At 46.8% G+C, this 19,612-nt stretch overlaps 1 protein-coding gene across 1 annotated transcript in view; it reads left to right on the top strand.

The window, feature by feature from the left end:
* The first annotated feature begins 10,695 nt into the window (after positions 1 to 10,695).
* Positions 10,696 to 19,612, top strand: part of NT5C3A (5'-nucleotidase, cytosolic IIIA) — a 77,791-nt gene continuing 68,874 nt past the window's right edge. The window contains exon 1 of the mRNA XM_077491617.1: positions 10,696 to 10,912. Within this exon, the coding sequence (XP_077347743.1) occupies positions 10,775 to 10,912 (138 nt within the window). The 5' untranslated portion in view covers positions 10,696 to 10,774. The remainder of the gene's footprint in view (positions 10,913 to 19,612) is intronic.

Below are 19,612 nucleotides of genomic sequence, written 5' to 3'. Positions count from 1 at the left end.
GGGAAATAGGAGTTACCTTGTGGGACGCGATCGTGTTAACGCGCGTCAGCGCCCACGAAGACGCAATATGATTCCCAGACGAACGCCTGATGGAGCCTCCGATCGAGTACGCGTGCGCCGGGTAGTACGAACGCATTACGTTACACGTCGTAGGCGTACGGACGCGGTGGCGCGCTCACGACGTAATCCAAGCGCCGTGTCTATTTAAACGTTCACCTGACAGCATCACATTGCTGGTTTATCGTCAGCTCTTCCTGAGTACCCGTGCCTGTTATCTCTGCTACCTGATCTCCTGTTACCGACCCGGCTTGTTTGACCTGCTTCCGATTACTCTCCTGGCTCCGACTTCTGGCTTGTTCCTGATACTCCTTGTCTGCTCCCGGCACCCGACCTCGGCTTGGCTTGACCTCCGTTCCTGATCTCCAGTTCAGTATCCATCCTTCTTACCTCCGGATTGACCTCCCGTGTTTGACCTTCGGCTTGACCCTGACCCTGCCTTGGACTTCTTGCACAGTTGCCTCCAGAGACTGGTCTGCTCAGCATTTCCATCTACTGCTGCTACCCGGCAACCTGTGCTACTGTGGGCACTGCATCCCTGTGCCATCTCCAGGGTTGCACTGCACTCGGCCGCAAGGGGAGCCCTCTCAGCATCTCGGCCTCCTAACCTCGGTAGTGACAGATACTGAGACTTTGTGTTCACACATATGCAAATTGCATGCGGGTTTCACCGCATCCAATTGGTATGACGGGTGAGTGTGACCGGCTCTCGATGGAGCTGGTTTACACAGGTCCGGGGTGGCCATGGTCCACGTTCAAAAAGGGTCCTGTGTGTCTTTGGGTCCGATTCAGGTGCAAATTCAGGCAAAAATGCGGACCTGATTGACACCTGAACCGGTGAACAAGGACGCAACGGACCCCAAACACGAACCTGCGGCCACACATATGTGAGGTCGGCCTCAGACCAATAGAAATAAAACTAGGTATGCAATTGCATAAAAAAAAAGACGAGACGCCAGCTTCTGTCAGAGTATCTGTTCTATCCATGTTTAGTTGTTACATCTTATTTTATACTCAAGATATAAAAAAAAAAGAGTAGTGATGTGAGGTAATAAAAATGGACAGGTACTTGGAGAATTTTCCCAGCCCACATCCGAGAGACAGGGAGGAGGGTTATGGACTCTGGGGACCAATGGGAAGCAGCCCTAGAATCTGTACATTTGGGCTCCCTGAACATCTTGCAAAGACTATCCCAGTTGTATATCCTATTGAGAGTACATCACACCCCATTCAAGTTAAACTCTATGGGCCTATGCCCAGACCCCATCTGTGCTTAGTGTGGTAGAGAAAAGGGACACCTTATACATTTGCTTTGGCAATGCCCGAAGCTTCATAGATGTTAACAACACATTCCAAATTAATATAATGTATCCTGGGTATGCTTGATGAAGCGATTCAGGATGTGTACAGTCGAGAGACTGCCTTCAGGGCCTTATTTTCAGACGTGTAGGCTTATACTGCTACACTGGACCTCCCAAACTTTCGCTACACAGATGTGGCTTGAGTTTGTGGGCACAACATTACGATATGAAAAACTGATTTATCAACATAGAGGAGGCTCATTTGGCACCTTTCACAAGGATGGACTGTTCAGATCCGCTTGTCGGTTTTTTAAGCATCCTATTCATTAAGGTGAAAAAACACCTGGCAATGACCGTAATGCATCCTATGCATTAAGGTGAAAAAACATCCGACAATACCGCCCCCCCAGCCCCCCCGTTTTACTTTCCGGAGCCCGTTCACCTGCTGTGCGCGTCCCCCTGTGTCCTCTTCTCCACTGAGTCTGGCCGTTGATTGGATAGATAGGAGAGAATGATAGCAGCGCAGCCATTGGCTTGCACTGCTGTCAATCACATTCAAAGGGGCGGGACAAAGTCATACATGCTGTGTCTATGGACGCAGCGTGTATGACAGGGAGCGCACCTGCAAGTTAACCCCCACGGGATAGAGCTTCCTAGAAGTAGGTTAGCTATTGCGGGAGGAGCCGAGACAGTCGCCGAGGGACCCCAGAACAGGAGGATCTGAGCTACTCTGTGCAAAACAAAATGCATAATGGTGGTAAGTATAACATGTTTGTTATTTAATTTTTATTTTTTTTAAACAAACCCATATAACCATTTAACCACTTCAGTCCCGAGTCTCGTTTTGAGATTTGTTGTTTACAAGTTAAAATCATTTTTTTTTTTTGCTAGAAAATTACTTAGAACCCCCAAACATTGTATATGGGGTTTTTTTTCAGACACCCTAGAGAATAAAATGGGGGTCATTGCAATACTTTGACACACCATATTTGCGCAAGGTCTTACAAGCGCAAATTTTTTTGGAAAAAAAAATAGGGATTTATGTACTCACCGTAAAATCCTTTTCTCTGAAGTTCATTGACGGATACAGCAGCTCTTCTTGACCTTAGGCCGCGTACACACGCGGGGACTGTTCGCCCAACTTTGTCCGTCAAACAGTTTCGGCAAACAGTCCGCTCAAACTTAGCATGGACGGACATGGCCACACACGACGGACGAACAGTTTGCTGAAACCGTGCGCGATGACGTGAACGGCACGTACGACGGGACGAAAAATACGACGTCCTATACACTGCATTATAGCTTTCGGCGTGAAAATCCTTTCTGAGCATGCGTGCAACTTTGTTTGACGAACAAGCCTACACACGAGCGGACTGTTCGCTGAAACAAGGTTTCAGCGGACAGTTTTTCGGAAATTCCGAAAAACCTTGTCCGTCAAACTGTCCGCTGAAACTGTCCGCTGAAAGCCCACACACGAGCGGACTGTCCGCCCAAACACTGTTCAGCGGACAAAGTTGGGCGAACAGTCCGCCCGTGTGTACGCGGCCTTAGGGTTATATCGCTCCTTTAGGAGAGGACTAGGCAGAAAGTGTTAAAAACAGCAACACTTGCACAGTACCGTCCAGGGGGCAGTCCTACTGGCTATAACCCCTCACACTGCATTCAGCAGCTCAGTTTGTCAAAAGCAGTACAAACAGAAATAGGAGGGGTGAGTGCTGTGTCCGTAAATAAACTTCAGAGAAAAGGATTTTACCGTGAGTACAAAAATACTATTTTCTCTATCGTTCATTGACGGACACAGCAGCTCTTCTTGACCTTAGGGACATCCCCAAGCAGTGTCAAAGAAACGAGGGGTGGGAACAGCAAACAACAATAACTCCACCCAAAACAGCCAGAGCTCCTCAACGGAGGAGTTGCAACCTTAAACAGCCTGCAGCCGTAGCAAGCATTCGAAGATGCACTCACATCAACCTTGTAAAATTTTGTAAAAGTGTGAACAGACGACCAGGTCGCCGCCTTACACACCGGAGAAACAGGCGCTTGATGTCAGAAAGTTCAAGAGGCACCAATTGCCCTGGTAGAATGTGCCGTGACCAGAAAGGGAGGCGCCCGTCCACTTATGGCATAAGCCTGAACTACAGTCTGTCTGATCCACCGAGAGATGGTGGCCGATGAGCCTGCCAGTACCTTCTTTGGACCAGCCACCGATACAAACAGCGAGTCCGACCTCTGAAAAGGAGCCGTAGCAGACAGATACACCCGCAGAGCCCGGATCATGTCCAGGGAATGCAAAGCCACCTCTATAAGGTGTGACGGCCGAGGACATAAGGATGGGAGCACAATGTCCTCATTTAGATGAAAGCCCGAAACAACCTTTAGAAGAAACAAAGGCTGCAGACGCAGCACCCACGATTGCGATCCCTCACTGCCTCAGCAAAGCCAAAATTGGGGCTGGCACCTTGGTGAAGGCCCTTGGTGCCGACGCCAGGCCAAAAGGGAGAGCTACAAATTGGTAGTGCTTGCCCCCGACCGAAAAATCGCAGAAACCTCTGATGCTTGATGCATATGGGGACATGCAAGTATGCGTCCTTGATGTCCAGGGATGCCAGAAAATCCCCCTGATGGAGTGCAGTGGCCACTGAGCGAACTGATTCCATCCTGAAACTTTGTACCTTCACAAAGCTGTTGAGGGCCTTGAGGTCCAGGACCGGATGGACCCCTTCCTTCTTTGGGACTACAAACAGATTGGAGTAGAACCCCTGAAACCTTTCCGGTGTCGGTACAGGTACTATCACCCCGAGCAGCAGAAGGTCCTGTACTGCCCCAAACAGGGCCTCCCGACGAGCCAGAAGAAGATGAAGGTTGGAGGGAAAAAATCTCTTTGATGGACGAGAAAGAAACTCTATCTTGTACCCTGAGGAAACAAGTTTGCAGACCCACTGGTCAGAAAGCAGGAAGGTCCACCAAGCTGCAAACTCCCGAAGGCGACCCCCGACCCGAGAATCGGGGGGGAGCAAACCTTATTGCGGTAGCAGATTTGTTCGCGGGCTTGTGAAACCAGGGACACTTTTGTCCCTCAGCAGGCACCTTGTCGGACTGGGAACGCTTACCTGCCAACCTGGCCGGACGAAAAATCTGCTTCTGAGTGGAAAAGGAGGGCCATTGCCTACGGCGTGGCTCCTTAGCTTTCCTGGACTGTGGGAGCAACGTACTCCCCCCCCCCCCCCCTAGTAACATTCTTAATGTCATCGAGCAAGGCTCCAAATAGCCTCTCTCCCTGGAAGGGCAAGTCCGCTAGGGCTTACACAGGATCAGACTTTTTGACAACAAACATGCAAATTAGCTGTTTTAAGGCAACATCTGACCATGTGTACGCTCCATCGGACAAACTTTTTCGGTTTTCAGCAGACAAATGTTGGCTGTGCGAACAGACAAACTTTTCGACAACATAAATCCAATGGAGCAAAGTCTGATCGTGTGTACAGAAAACCATGGGACTTTAAAAACACGCATGTTCAGAACCAATGCAAAAGATCAGACAACAATACAGAAGTTGACCAAAGGTGGCGGTAAAGAGCAGAAAAAACGCGTGATTTGGTGAAAGTTGGCTGAAAAAGTCTGATCGTGTGTATGGTTAACAAATTCACGGCCAACGCCCTTTGTACAGAAATCCACAGGAAAGTTTGTTTAAAGTCCGAATGAGGCTTTAGATGCCTGGTCCACAGACCAGCATTTCAGCCAAATCAGGCGACATAGCACTACTGCTGATACTGAGGCTCTAGAGAGCAAGGGGGCCATATCTAAGACCACATCACACACATACTTAAGGCCCTGCACCAACTGGTTTGAAGCATGTAGCTTCTCCAATTCAAGGTGCAAAAATTTAGCAAATTCAGTCAGCATCTACGATACCAGGACCGTGGCTAACACTGGCCACAGTGCTGACCCCCACCACAGTAAACATGGACCGGGCAACGCCTCGGCCCTTCTGTCGGCAGGGTCCTTGAAAGCAAGAGTCCCTTCCACCGGAATCGTGGTTACCTTACTTAACCTGGATACCAGTCAACAATCGGAGGAGATGTCCATTTCTTCAGGAAGCTCTCCTCAAAGGGGTAACGGACCACCATGCACTGCTGTAATAAGTGCTCCTACAAGCACCTTTTCCTGTGCTGACCAGACACAGAGTCATCCTCACTGTCCGAATGGTCCTGGTCTGCATCCTCTGATACATCAGAACAGGGGCCGCCAGTCACAGTGGGGCCCGAGTCTGAATCAGAACTTTCCCCAGAAGGCGGTGGGGGGAGGGAGCGTTTTTTATCCCTTGCGCCCGCATGCCACTTCCACCCTGGCAACAAAGGCCTCCAGGACCGCCGACAGAGCGTCCATAGGCACCGCAGGTGCAGGGGAACCAGTTGCAATCACAGGGATGTCTGGGGAAAAAGCGCCAGCTTCTGACGCCATGCTGACCCACACTCGCCTGTCACCACTTAGGGACCTAAGGCAAGTCACACAAAAGTCCACCCTCCTAGCTGCACAGACTGAGGGGCCCCCCGCAGAACTCACCACCCTAACCCATGTACTGCGCTGTGCTGCTGCTGCTGTCCACTCTCCCCTGTACCATCCACAAGGTGTCTGTGTGGAAGTGCGCTGTTCTAGAAGGAAACAAGCACCCAGAGTTAGAGGCAAAACCACCTGAGGCTACTAGAAAATTGCCGCCTCAGCAAAAAACGTCAGAGCGCCAAGAAAATGGCAGCCGAACTACTAGAAAATGGCTGAAGGTAAAAAACTAGCTGTGGCTACCACAAAATAGCTGTGGCCCCAGGAAAATGGCCGCAGAGTGCGTGGCGGCCTCCCCACATGGCTCACACAGCACAGACACCCACCATGGCCCAGAAAAAAGGGACGAGGATGAGCGGACCCCCAACACCCAGCACAGCCCCCTGCCAGGACCCAGAGCCCCCCCGGAGGAAGCCCGGCCAGGTACGTGCCCAGTCAAACAGCGGCCCATAGCATGGGGAGGAGGGAAAGGACAGGGAGAGTGAGGGACCCCCTTGCCAACATCCCAGGGAATGCCCAGCTGCTCCATCCTGTCAAGACAGGTGGAACCATACTTACCCCTCCCGCAGGAACTGCTGGACGCATTCCACAGACACACCCATCACCCGAGCAGTACAGGGTGGGTGCCGGCCACGGCACACTGCGACACAGCAGTAGACCAGTCATATGTGTGCCCCGGAGCATAAAGCTCACCGGCCACCCCTGGAATAGATGGAGCATGTCGTGGCCGATGCAGCGCGGAGCTAGGGCCTGCTCACACTCCATAGCCAGGCTGGGGAGATCTATATTGAGCCTGTCACCCAGTCCGGCTGTTGATTGAAGATCACAGGAATCAAAAATTCAGAAAAAAAAAAATTCCCAGGACCAATGGTCCCACTGGGAGCCAGGTCCTTCTCCTACACTAGGCAGAAAAAAAACTGAGCTGCTGGATGTAGTGTGAGGAGTTATAGCCAGTAGGACCACCCCCTGGGCGGTACTGTGCAAGTGTTGCTGTTTTTATCCTCTCCTAAAGGGATGATATAACCCCTAAGGTCAAGAAGAGCTGCTGTGGCCGTCAATGAATGATAGAGAAATAAAAAATTTCGAGTTAAAAAAATAAGACAACAGTAAAGTTAGCCCAATTTGTTTCTATATTGTGAAAGATAATGTTACGCCGAGTAAATTGATATCCAACATGTCACGCTTCAAAATTGTGCCCGCTCGTAGAATGGTGACAAACGTTGCCACTTAAAAATCTCCATTGGCGACAATTAAAAATTTCCACAGGTTACCAGTTTTGAGTTACAGAGAAGGTCTAGTGCTAGAATTATTGCTCTCGCTCTAATGATCGTGCTGATATCTCACATGTGTGGTTTGAACACCGTTTTCATATGCGGGTGCGACTTAAGTATGCGTTCGCTTCTGCACACGAACTCGGCAGGATGGGGCGCTTTAGAATTTTTTGTTTTTATTATTATTTAGTTTAACTTTTATTTTTACACTGTCCTTGTAATAGAAAAAAAAAGCATTACAAGACCTCTTAAATGTGAGATCTGGGGTCAAAAAGACCTCAGATCTCATAATTAAACTAAAATGCAATAAAAAAAATAAAAAATAAATTCCCCTTTAGCATTGGGCAAACGTTGGAAGTCGCTTCCGCCCTCCAATGTTATGGAGCCGAGCCGGGGCTCCAGGCAGTGAGGGTAGCGGACGCGATCGACTCCGTCGGTACCGACGGCTCTGGTAAGCGGCGAAGATGACCGGCGCACAGTGGGAGGCCCTTCTCCCGCCACCGATAAAAGTGATTTCGCAGCGAATATGCTGCAGAGACCACTTTTATCTTAAAGAGAAACGCACGCCATTCCTGAAAATACCGGGGTTATGGCAGCTAGCTGTTGCCATAACAACAATATTTAGCGCCAAAGTACGAACATGCAGGTACGGTGAACTGCGTGAAGTGGTTAAGGTAAAAAGAAAACTTTCTGCCTTTAAACCCTCTTATGCTTTACAACAGTGGTCATCAACCCTGTCCTCAGGACCCAGTAACAGGCCAGGTTTGTAAGATATCTGAAATACATCACAGGTGATATCATTTGCTGCTCAGTGATTGCAGTATTCTAGTCTGCATCTCCCCCAAGGTAATACATAAAACCTGGCCTGTTAGCAGGCCCTGAGGACAGAGTTGATGATCACTGCTTTACAGCCAAGGGCGCTGCTTCTATTTGATCTGTAACTGCCATGGTGCTGCACATGTAATCACTTATGTTTTCTTAAACCGTTAAATTGATGGATTTAGTTTTGCTTAGAGATTTACTGCTGCTCAGGGGCTCTGGGATTCAGGAAAATGGCAGCCTCCAGCAAAAAGAAACAGGAGCAATGCTGGAGGTGGTTTACGGCACGCACTGATTTTGGTAGCATAATTATTAATGTGTGTGTTTCTTGCTAAAAAAAAAACATTATTTTTGATTAAGTCATTATGGGTAAAGTTCCATTTTAAGTAATGACAAGGTTATTGCTGAGTAAACAGCTCCAGAGGAAAACTGTAAAAACTGCTGTGGTCCAAAGGGGGTGAACAGCTGTGAGGGCGAAGTGATTAAGTCCCCCTTCACACCTGTGCAACCTGAACGTTGCACGACTTGAAGCAATGCCTGTGTAATCCTAAAGTCTAGGGACCTCAAGTTGTATCAAAGTCAGACCAAAGTAGTACAGAGACTACTTTGAAGTTGCTGCAATTTGAAGTCGCACAGATATGAACGATACCCATTGAAAATCATGGGGTTCGACTTGTCATGCGACTCTGCAGTCCCGAGTCGCACAAGTGTGAAAGGGGCCTTAAAGCGAAACTTCAGTCATTTTTTCATCTTTCCATCTATTAAATCTTCTGCCCTTGTTGTTTTAACTTTGGATAGTAAAACATTTTTTTCTACCAGTAAATACCTTATACAGTCCACTTCCTGTTTCTTGTCTGGAAAAAAAAGTCTAGGTGTATGACATCATGCACAGCTCTCTCTCTCTCACTCTTGTGAGAGTTTGCCAGGAAGGGAGGGGGGATGAGTCATAAGAGGGCCAATGAGAGCTGCAGGTGTTACTCCTGTGTAAATCCAGGAAGCGAACAGGCAGCAGCTTCAGCTGCCCACAGTTAAAATGGCTGAAGCCAGACTCAGTGGAGGGAGATTTCTGCAGCATATTTGGCAAGTACAGAATTACAGTATATTTAAAACATACCTCCCAACATTTTGACATGGGAATGTGGGACACCTACTAGCAAATGTATGTAGGCATAGGACACACCCTTAAAGGAGAATTTGCCAAAAAAAAAAAAAGGTTTATTAAATCCCCATTTTTTTTTTTTTTACCACTACTATTCCTTTATATTGGCTTTTAAAATTTGCAAATGCAGCAATTTAAAAATTGTATGAAAGGTTAACAGTGGAAAACAGTTTTTGAAGGATAAAAAGTGCATTTTATATACAACTATATAGATCAGATCAAAATGAGGGGCAAAGAGGGACAGAGGGACAGAGGGACATTGCTCCAAACCAGGGACAGTTGGGAGCTATGTATAAAATAATAAGCAAAGTGGTTGGAGGGAAGCTTCAGAATGGCAAAGATGTTTTTATTACAAATTATGTGAGCAGACTGCCGTTCCTCTTTAAAGCGGACTTTCACCCATAAATGGAACTTCCGCTTTAAGGGAAGGAGACTCCCTGACATGCCACATTTGGCATGTCATTTTTTTTGGAGGGGGGGGGGGGGCAGCGGATACCCTATTTTTAGAGGGTCCAGGTCCCACTTCCTCCCAGCGCAGCGCGGCATTGTAAGGAAGATCACCTCTCCCCCTCGGCAATCATCTAGGACACGTCACAGGTCCCAGATGATTGCCTGGCCAGTCACGGTGCGACTTGCGCATGTGCTGTGGGTGCCCAGCAGTGAAACCACAGCCGGGCATCCACACTTACAATGCCGGCACCGCAGAGAGGAGGGGGAGACGAGTGGGGGTTCGTTCCCCCACAGGTATGCGTCCGATTATTACAAGGCAGCAGCTGCAGTATTTGTAGCTGCTGACTTTTAATTGTTTTTTTTTTTAGCGCAACTCCGTTTTAAGTGGAACTAAAAACCCATTGATTTAACCGCTTAAAAAAACTGTTACATTTCTGGAATGCTGGGACTGTAACTGCCACATTTGTTTGTATCCTCACACAAACTGTCAAAACACCAAAGGCTGGTGTCATAACTGATCACATGTGCAGCACCGTTGTCGTTACAGAACAAACAAAGCCTAAAAATAACACCTTCCTTGGCTGAAAAGGATAAAAGGATTTAGTTCCACTTTAAAAATGAAAGCTAGAAGCTGATTGGTTGCCATTGCAGATTCCCTGCTCCAGCTATGATAACAGCCCCTATTTTTCTGTCTTTCACACATTTGTCTTTTTTTTACATAATACTTCCTCTCTAACCCCCTGTGCACGCCGTCTATATTCTATATACAAACCCCCGCACCTGTACGGTCCCTCATTGGAGCTTCTTTCCGTCTCCTCTGGACTACAACAAAATGGCTGCCTACGTTGCCTTCATAGAACTGTCCTACCTCTTTTGGCTCGTGTATGCCACGGCAGTTATAAAATAGGCAACGAATGAGTTCTATTCCTTTCCCTACAAAGAGAAAAAACGGTCACGACCCTTTGAGCGCTAATCTTCTTTTAGTTCTGAGCGGTCACACCCCGGTTACTATGACAACAGGCAGCTGTAACCGACACACGAGGACTGTGGCCGGGAGAAGGGGGCGGGAACCGGCGGTGTGATGGGCGGACATGTCAAGTCACTGAGATCCCGGCCGTGTACCGCATGAGTCCGGGCATTGCGGGGGCATTGCTGTCACCATGGACAAGGCGTCTGTAGTGAAGGCTGGAGCGGTGGCCAGTGCCAGTATGTGTGCTGTGGTGGCCGGAGTGGTGCTGGCCCAGTATATATTCACTGTGAAGAAGAAGACTGGGAGGAAGACTAAGATCATAGAGATGGTAAGCGTCCTCATTGTATTGGGCATGGGGGCCACTTTGCTGCCACCTCCATCATACATGGGATAATCTGCATTGTTTTGCTAGAAATTCCAAATTTTATATATTTTCTGAAAGCAGAGGCCCAGGAGAATAAAATGGTGGTTGTTGCCAGTTAGAAACGCAGCCCCCCTCTATCCACAGGCTGCCACCCCCATGCTCTATCCCTATTCTAACAGGACATCTGCACCCCCTATTCATCTGTCCGGCCCCTTTCAGGATGCCGGGCCTGTGAATTTACAGAGGCGGGGGTGTTTTATTTTAACCACTTCAGCCCTGGAAGAATTTACCCTCTTCCTGACCAGTGCTAAAAAATTGCACTGATTACGGTAAAAATGTGACTGGCAGTGAAGGGGTTAACCACTAGGTGGCGCTGTAGGGGTTAAGTGTGTCCTAGGGAGTGATTCTAACTGTGTGAGGGAGGGGCTGTGTGTGACATGTCACTGATCACCGCTCCCGATTACAGGGAGCTGTGAGCAGTGTCACTAGGCAGAACGCGGAGATGTTTGTTCACATTAGCATCTCCCCGTTATTCCTCACCATGAGACGATCGCGGGTATCCCTGCGGACATAGAGTCTGCGGGACCCGTGATCACGGAGCTCCCGGCAGGCAAGCCGCCTCTTAAAGGGCAATGTACAGGTATGTTAATCTGCCTGTACTTGCCCTTCTGACAAAGTATATCTGCATGAGGCGGTCGGGAAGCGGTTAAACACCTGATTACAGCCAGAGGCTATAATAAGCTTCATAATAGGGTGGGTATCGTGGCGCAGAGCATTGCGCTACAAGCCCACCCAGGTGTTACAACAGCCAATGAATACCCGCTATTGAAACACTGATCCTCATCCTGGCCAATCAGAATGAGGTCTGAAGCCAGTTTTCCGATTTGGCCGAAAACAGTAGAGTCCTAATTGGCTGCCGAGAAGGAGGGAGGAAACGGAAGCTGCCACAATGCCCATGGAGAGCAGGGGAAGGGAAGCCACTGGTGATGCCCGGGAGAAGGGCTGCCCACCATAGATGGGGCTAAGTTAACCAGACCAACCGGGGGGGTGAATTTTATTACACACAGACCCCATATAATACCCAATTTGTAATCAAATATAAAATATGAAGTTACAGCGAGTAAGAAGATCCATAACATGTCACGCTTTAAAATTGCGCATGCATATGGAATGGCGGCAAACTACGGTACATTTAAATTATCCATAGGAGATGCTTTCAAAGCCTTTACAGGTTAATCGTTTAGAGATGAACGTGAGCTCTGGTGCTAGAATTATTGCTCTCACTCTGACATTCATATTTTTATTTATTTTATATATGTAGTGCAATCATCGACTACATATGAGTGCAGGATCTACATGCGCATGAGCGTTGGGAGACAGGCGCTTAACCACTTGCTGACCAGCACACCGCCAATGTACGTCGGCAAAGTGGCACGTTCCTGCGAATCGCCGTATATGAACACTGGCTCCTTTAAGAGCCATAGCAGGCACGAGAGCTAGAGCGGAGATTTGTGTAAGCACACAAATCCCTGTTCTGACAGGAGAGAATAAACCGTTTGCCTGTTCATACTAAGTAAGAACAACAATCTCTCTCCTCCTCTAGTCAGTCCCATCCCCTCACAGTTAGAACACACACCTTGGGAACACATTTAACCCATTGATCGCCCCCTAGTGTTAACTCCTTCCCTGTCAGTGACATTTATACAGTAATCAGTGCGTTTTTATAGCACTGATCGCTGTATAAATGCCACTGGTCCCAAAAGGTGTCAAAAGTGTCCAATCTGTCTGCCGCAATGTCACAGTACCGCTAAAAATCACTTCACTGCCAGATCACTGCCATTACTAGTAAAAAAAAAAAATTACTAAAAATGCCATAAATCTATCCCCTATTTTGTAGGTGCTATAACTTTTGCGCAAACCAATCAATATACGTTTATTGTGTGTTTTTTTTTATTTTTTTTTTATTTTTATTTTTTTACCAGAAGTATGTAGAAGGATACATTTTGACTTAAACTGATGAAGAAATTTGCTTTTTAAAAACATTTTTTGGAGATATTTATTATAGCAAAAAATATTGCTTTTTTTCCCCAAAATTGTCGCTCTTTGTTTTTTGTTTATAGCACAAAAAAAAAAAAAAAAACAGAGAGGTGATCACATACAACTAAAAGAAAGCTCTATTTGTCTATTTGTGGGAGGAAAAAAAACACATCAATTTTGTTTCGGTACAGCGTCGCATGACCGTGCAATTGTGAGTTAAAGTGAGGCAGTGCCGTATCGCAAAAAATGGCCCGGTCATTAAGCGGGAAAATCTTCCGGGGCTAAAGTGTTAAAGAACAACTCCGGCCAAAATGTATATTCTCCCATGCAGCGGGTCTGTGCTCGTTTTGGTCTAGGGCAGGGGTGTCCAACTCAATTTCATCGTGGTGCTGCATCAGAATTATGGTTTCCCTCAAAGCGCTGGTTGCATCTGTAAGACTAGATGTGCAGAACACTCCACTCCCCCTTACATCAGATGTCAAAAGCCTCCCTCTCGCCACCATCCTAGCTGCAGGAAAGTTGTGAGGGCCACATGAAATAGCCTGGAAGGCCGGATTTGGCCCACAGGCCTTGTTTGACACATGTGGACTAGGGTATTGCAGAACAAAGATATACTTGCACTCCGAGTGCAAGAGCGGTCCTCGCCACCCCTGCTCTTCCGTATGCTAGCAATCTTGTGAATAGACTGTTCCTGATGTCATCACGGCCATAGGCCGGCTCTGGACACGAGGCTGGCATGAACAGTCCACCGCTGGACGTGGGGGAGTGTGGTTTTCTGAAGGATCGGATAAGTATAGCGATTCCTTGTGCCCCTGGACAAAATGAGCAGTTAACCCATTTGTTGATTATTTTGACATTTTATTTTATTAAAATTATTTTTGAAACTTATTTATTTAACTTTATTGCTTTCACAAGGGATAAAAAAAATCCCCTGTGATAGCATGGGCAGTGACAGGTACTTTTTACTGAGAGCTCTGGGGTCCATTAGACCACACATCTCTCATCTGCCTTCAATGCATCTGATCATACCAAGACCAGTTTGATCAGAGGCTTTACAAGCCAGTAACGGCTTGTAAACAAACAAACCAAAAGTTACAACATCCTGGCCCCTTTTTGGCTTCATTCATCAGAGGAGGGGAAAAAAACGTCTGTTCCTCCTCTGTCTACAGCCAGCCATACAATTTGCAGCAGTCTCCAGCTCCCCTCCGGGCCCCTTCCTGCCACTGTTGCAATGCCTTGCAGCAAAAACTATCCGTCAACACTTTGGTGGGCAGATGGGCACTCTTCTCCCCATCTTGTTCATGACCCGGAAGCGACGTGTATGATGTCATTTCCAGCTCCCCATTGACAGTTTCCCTGGCCAGCAAAGAATGTAATGCAGTGCGATCTGCACTCCACTACATTCAGTGGAGTACAGGGGACTAAAAGACCTTGCATGTCTCATTAAATAGAACCTGTCGCCACAAAATCATCCTTTTTTTTTTTTTTTTTTTTTTGTAAAGTTACACCAAAGCACATTAAATCCCTGCTCCAAAAAAATTAAATAAAAAACGAGGCCCCCACCCCCACATATACAGTTACAGTATCTCACGAAAGTGAGTACACCCCTCACATTTTTGTAAATATTTTATTATATCTTTTCTTGTGACAACACTGAAGAAATGACACTTTTGCTACAATGTAAAGTAGTGAGTGTACAGCTTGTATAACAGTGTAAATTTGCTGTCCGCTCAAAATAATTCAACACGCAGCCATTAATGTCTAAACCACTGGCAACAAAAGTTTGTACATCCCTAAGTGAAAATGTCAAAATTGGGCCCAATTAGCCATTTTCCCTCCCTGGTATCATGTGACTTGTTGGTGTTACAAGGTCTCAGGTGTGAATGGGGAGCAGGTATGTTAAATTTGGTTTTATCACTCTCACTCTCTCATACTGGTCACTGGAAGATCAACATGGGACCTCATGGCAAAGAACTCTCTGAGGATCTAAAAAAAAATTGTTGCTCTACATAAAGATGGCCTAGGCCAGTGATGGCGAACCTTGGCACCCTAGATGTTTTGGAACTACATTTCCCATGATGCTCATGCACTCTGCAGTGTAGCTGAGCATCATGGAAAATGTAGTTCCAAAACATCTGGGGTGCCAAAGTTCGCCATTACTGGCCTAGGCTATAAGAAGATTGCCAAGACCATACAGCGGTTTAACAGGACAGGTTCTACTCAGAACAGGCCTCGCCATGGTTGACCAAAGAAGTTGAGTACACGTGCTCAGCGTCATGTCCAGAGGTTGTCTTTGGGAAATAGCCGTATGAGTGCTGCCAGCATTGCTGCAGAGGTTGAAGGGATGGGGGGGTTAGCCTGTGAGTGCTCAGACCATACACTGCACGCTGCATAAAATTGGTCTGCATGGCTGTCATCCCAGAAGGAAGCCTCTTCTAAAGATAATGGACAAGAAAGCTTGCAAACAGTTTGCTGAAGACAAGCAGACTAAGGACATGGATTACTGGAACCATGTCCTGTGATCTGATGAGACCAAGATAAACTTATTTGGTTTAGATGGTGTTAAAGCGGTTCTGCAACTTTAAAACAAATATTAAAAGCCAGCAGCTACAAATATTGCAGCTGCTGACTTTTAATAAATTGACACCCAGGGTCCAGCGATGTCGGCGGCAGATGACGAGCAATTGCTCGTCTCTCTGCTGCCACCGCCGCCATCCTCTGTCAGGGAATCGGGAAGTGAAGCATTGCGGCTTCACTGCCCGGTTCCCTACTGCGCATGTGCGAGTCGTGCTGCGCGTCTCTGCTGGTCCCCGGCGTGTCCTGGGAACTGTGTGTTTCCCAGAACACAACGGGGGGGGGGCATCTGCGGCGGTCTTGTCCCGGAAGTGGGTGCAGATACCTGGGTTATCCAGGTAACTGCACCCCCTCCCCCCTGAAAGGTGCCGATTGTGGCACCGGAGGGGGGGAGGGATCAGGTGAGCGGAACTTCCACTTCAGGGTGGAGGACCGCTTTAAGCGTGTGTGGCAGCAACCAGGCGAGGAGTACAAAGACAAGTGGGTCTTGCCTACAGTCAAGCATGGTGGTGGGTCTGGAGCTGCATGGGTGCTGCTGGCACTGGGGGGGGGCTACAATTCATTGAGGTAACCATGAATGCCAACATGTACTGTGACATACTGAAGCAGAGCATGATCCCCCCTCCCTTTGGAGACTGGGCCACAGAGCAATATTCCAACATAACGATCCCAAACACACCTTCAAGACGACCACTACCTTGCTAAAGAAGCAGAGGGTAAAGGAGATGGACTGGCCAAGCATGTCCCCAGAACTAAACCCTATTGAGCATCTGTGAGGCATCCTCAAATGGAAGGTGGAGGAGTGCAAGGTCTCTAACATCCACCAGCTCTGTGATGTTGTCATGGAGGAGTGGAAGAGGACTCCAGGGGCAACCTGTGAAGCTCTGGTGAACTCCATGCCCAAGAGGGTTAGGGCAGTGCTGAAAAATAATGGGTGCCACTGCCACACAAAATATTAACACTTTGGGCCCAATTTGGGCATTTTCACTTAGGCGTGTACTCACTTTTGTTGCCAGCGGTTTAGACGTTCGTGTGTGTGTGTGTGTTGAGTTGTTTTGAGGGGACAGCAAATTTACGCTGTTATACAAGCTGTACATTAACTACTTTACGTTGTCGAAAGTGTAATTTCTTCAGTGTTGTCACATGAAAAGATATAATAACATATTTACAAAAATGTGAGGGGGTATGCTCACTTTTGTGAGATATTGTAGATCCATATATATTTGGACACACAATTTTGTATTTATTTTTTTTAGATTTGTTTCAGGTATTTACCAAAACATATTCAAGCTATAATTATATAATGGATATGGACTGAAAGTGCATACTCTCTGGTTTAATTTGAAGGCATGTACATCCAAATTGGAGGAAGGGTTTAGGAATTACAGCTCTTAAGAATAGCCGCCCCCCTTTTTTCTATGGTCCAAAAGTAATTGGAGAATTGAATCAAAAGCTGTTTCATGGCCAGGTGTGGGCTACTCCTTTGTTATTAATTAATCAGTTATGCAGGTAAAAGGTCTGGAGTTGATTCTAAGTGTGCTATTTGTATTTGGAATCTATTGCTATGAACCTACAGTCCATCATGCATTCAAAGGAGCTGTCAATGCAAGCGTAACAGGCCATTGTAAGGCCCCTTTCACACGGACGGCTGTTCTGCTGCAGTTAAAAGCATATCATTTGTTCTGTGAAAGTCAAGACTCCAGTCACTGCGATCAGCTACATTTGTACAGTGCGATTACATGCAGTTGCCTTTAGCTGCAGTAGTAATTCCCATAGCAACCCTTTTTTTATTTATAGTTTTTTTTTTTTTTTTTGGGTCCTTTGAGTCTACCCATGATGCATTCCGGTCCTCTGCATTTCAAACCATCTATTTGCATCTATATCTTTTTTTTTTTTCTTTTTTCTCATGTTGCTATCCGCAGGTAAAATACACAGTACACTGGGATTACCTGTGGTGCAGATAGCTGCACTAAATCGCTCCTGGACGCAGTCAATTCTATTAAACGCAGTGTGTGAATGGGGCCATAGGAAAGCATTGTGTGCTTTTTAGCTGCGGTAGAAAACTATAAAATCTGGAGCTAAAAGCACAATTCTATCCGCCCGTGGGAAAGGGGCCTAAGGCTTCAAAAACAAAACAAATTCATCAGAGTGATAACCGCAACAGTTTGCTACATTGTGAGGAAAGAAGAACGCACCGGTGAGCTCAGCAACATAAAACTGCCTGAACGTCTACAGAAGACAACAGTGGTGAATGGTCGCAGGATCCTCTCTATGGTAAAGAAAAACCCATTCTCAACATCCAGACAAGTGAAAGACAATCTCCATGAGATGGGCGTATCATTGTCATACTCTAAAATCAAGAAAAGACTTCTTCACAAGAGCAAATACAGAGGGTCCACACAAGGTGCAAACCATTCATAAGCCTGAAGAATAGAAAAGCTAGAATAGAATTTACGAAAAAACATCCAAAAAAAAAACCAGACCAGTTCTGGAAAAGCATACTTTGGAAGGATAAAACTAAGATTAATCTGTACCAGAATGACGGGAAGAATAAAGTGTGGAGAAGGCTTGGAACAGCTCATGATCCAAAGCACACATCTGTAAAACATGGTGGAGGCAGTGTGATGGCATGGGCATCCATGACTTCCACTGGCACTGGGTCATTGGTCTTTACTGATCACGTGACAGAAGCAGCCTGATGAATTCTGCAGAGTTTAGAGATAAACTGTCAGCCCAGATTCAGACAAATGTAGCAAAGTTGATTGGATGGCGCTTCACAGTACATATGGACACTGATATAAAACACAGAAGCTTTTGACAGAAAAAGGGAATATTCTGTAATGGCCAAGTCAACATTGTTGCCAACTGCCCATAGATTTACAAGCAGGATGTAAATTTAACCCCTTTTTTGGGCTGCCTGTTAAAGTCCATTACGGGCACCGGTGCCTGTAAAAAAGATGGCCAAGAGCTGACCATGCAACTGCGTTATTCCAAAGCTGGCAAGGCTCGGGAAAGCTCGTATGTGCTTGGCCGGGCGGTGCATTTGCAGTAATGTAATGGCGCTGCCCAGTGCCATTTTTGAGTAGACTATCGATCACAGTTGGCGGCTCCTCCTGCAGTGCACTCGTCATTGGCGAAGGAGCCGAGCAGGGTTGAGGAGGAGGAGAGTGAAACTGGGGGGGATATCCTAGCAAAAAGGAGACAGAGTGAGAGGAGGACATTACTGGGAGCCAGGAGGCTGAAACCGTGCCATGCAGGGTTTAAAGACTAATGTGCTCTGTCCACCATCATATTACTTCTCCACATCATCAGCGTGCTGTGTCCTCCTCCTGTGCCCCTTTCACCTCTCCACAGGTCCACAGGCAGTACTTATCTTAGTAATCCCCCCCCCTTTACCTGTAGTCACTCTGTGGAAGGTGGTCTCTGGTCATCCTGCAGACTCTGATGTAAGGGAGAACTCTGTGCTGGCTAAGTTTATTGCCAGCATAAATATAAAATCCTACTTGCAAGCAGGGCACTTGGACCAAGTTCGGGCATATGAGCATGGCCGTATGTTTCAAACCAAAAAGATGGCCACGGGTGAAGGCAGACATGACTTCTCCCCTTCCCGTACGCGTTATATTCATGAGCGGGCCTTCTTCAGATCTCTCACTATCCCTCTCCCTCACACATGGAAGCTGTTTTTCTCTTTCAAGGACAATGTGTCATTTTAATTTTATGGACATTTATGTATGGTTTATGTTGCGCTGCACTGATTCTGTTTTATAATTGAATCAAGGCTTTTTTGAATTATCCTTGTATTGTTCAGCTGGCAATTATTTTGTATATTGTTTATCTGCGCAGAATAGTTTTCTTCTACATATTTTTGGTTAAAAAAATCCCAATAAGTGTATACTGATTGGTTTGCGCAAAGGTTATAGCGTCTACAAAATATGGGATAGATTTATGGCATCTTTATTATTATTATTATTTTTGTTATTATTATTTTACTAGTAATGGCTAGGGGTACAACGGCTCATCACCGATCCGTGATCCGAACGGGCCACCCCGCGA

The sequence above is a fragment of the Lithobates pipiens genome, unplaced genomic scaffold (assembly GCF_037356315.1).
Source record: "Lithobates pipiens isolate NorthernLeopardFrog02 unplaced genomic scaffold, aLitPip1_a1.2 Scaffold_19, whole genome shotgun sequence".
NCBI lineage: Eukaryota > Metazoa > Chordata > Amphibia > Anura > Ranidae > Lithobates > Lithobates pipiens.
This window is presented reverse-complemented; position numbering and strand designations above follow the sequence as displayed.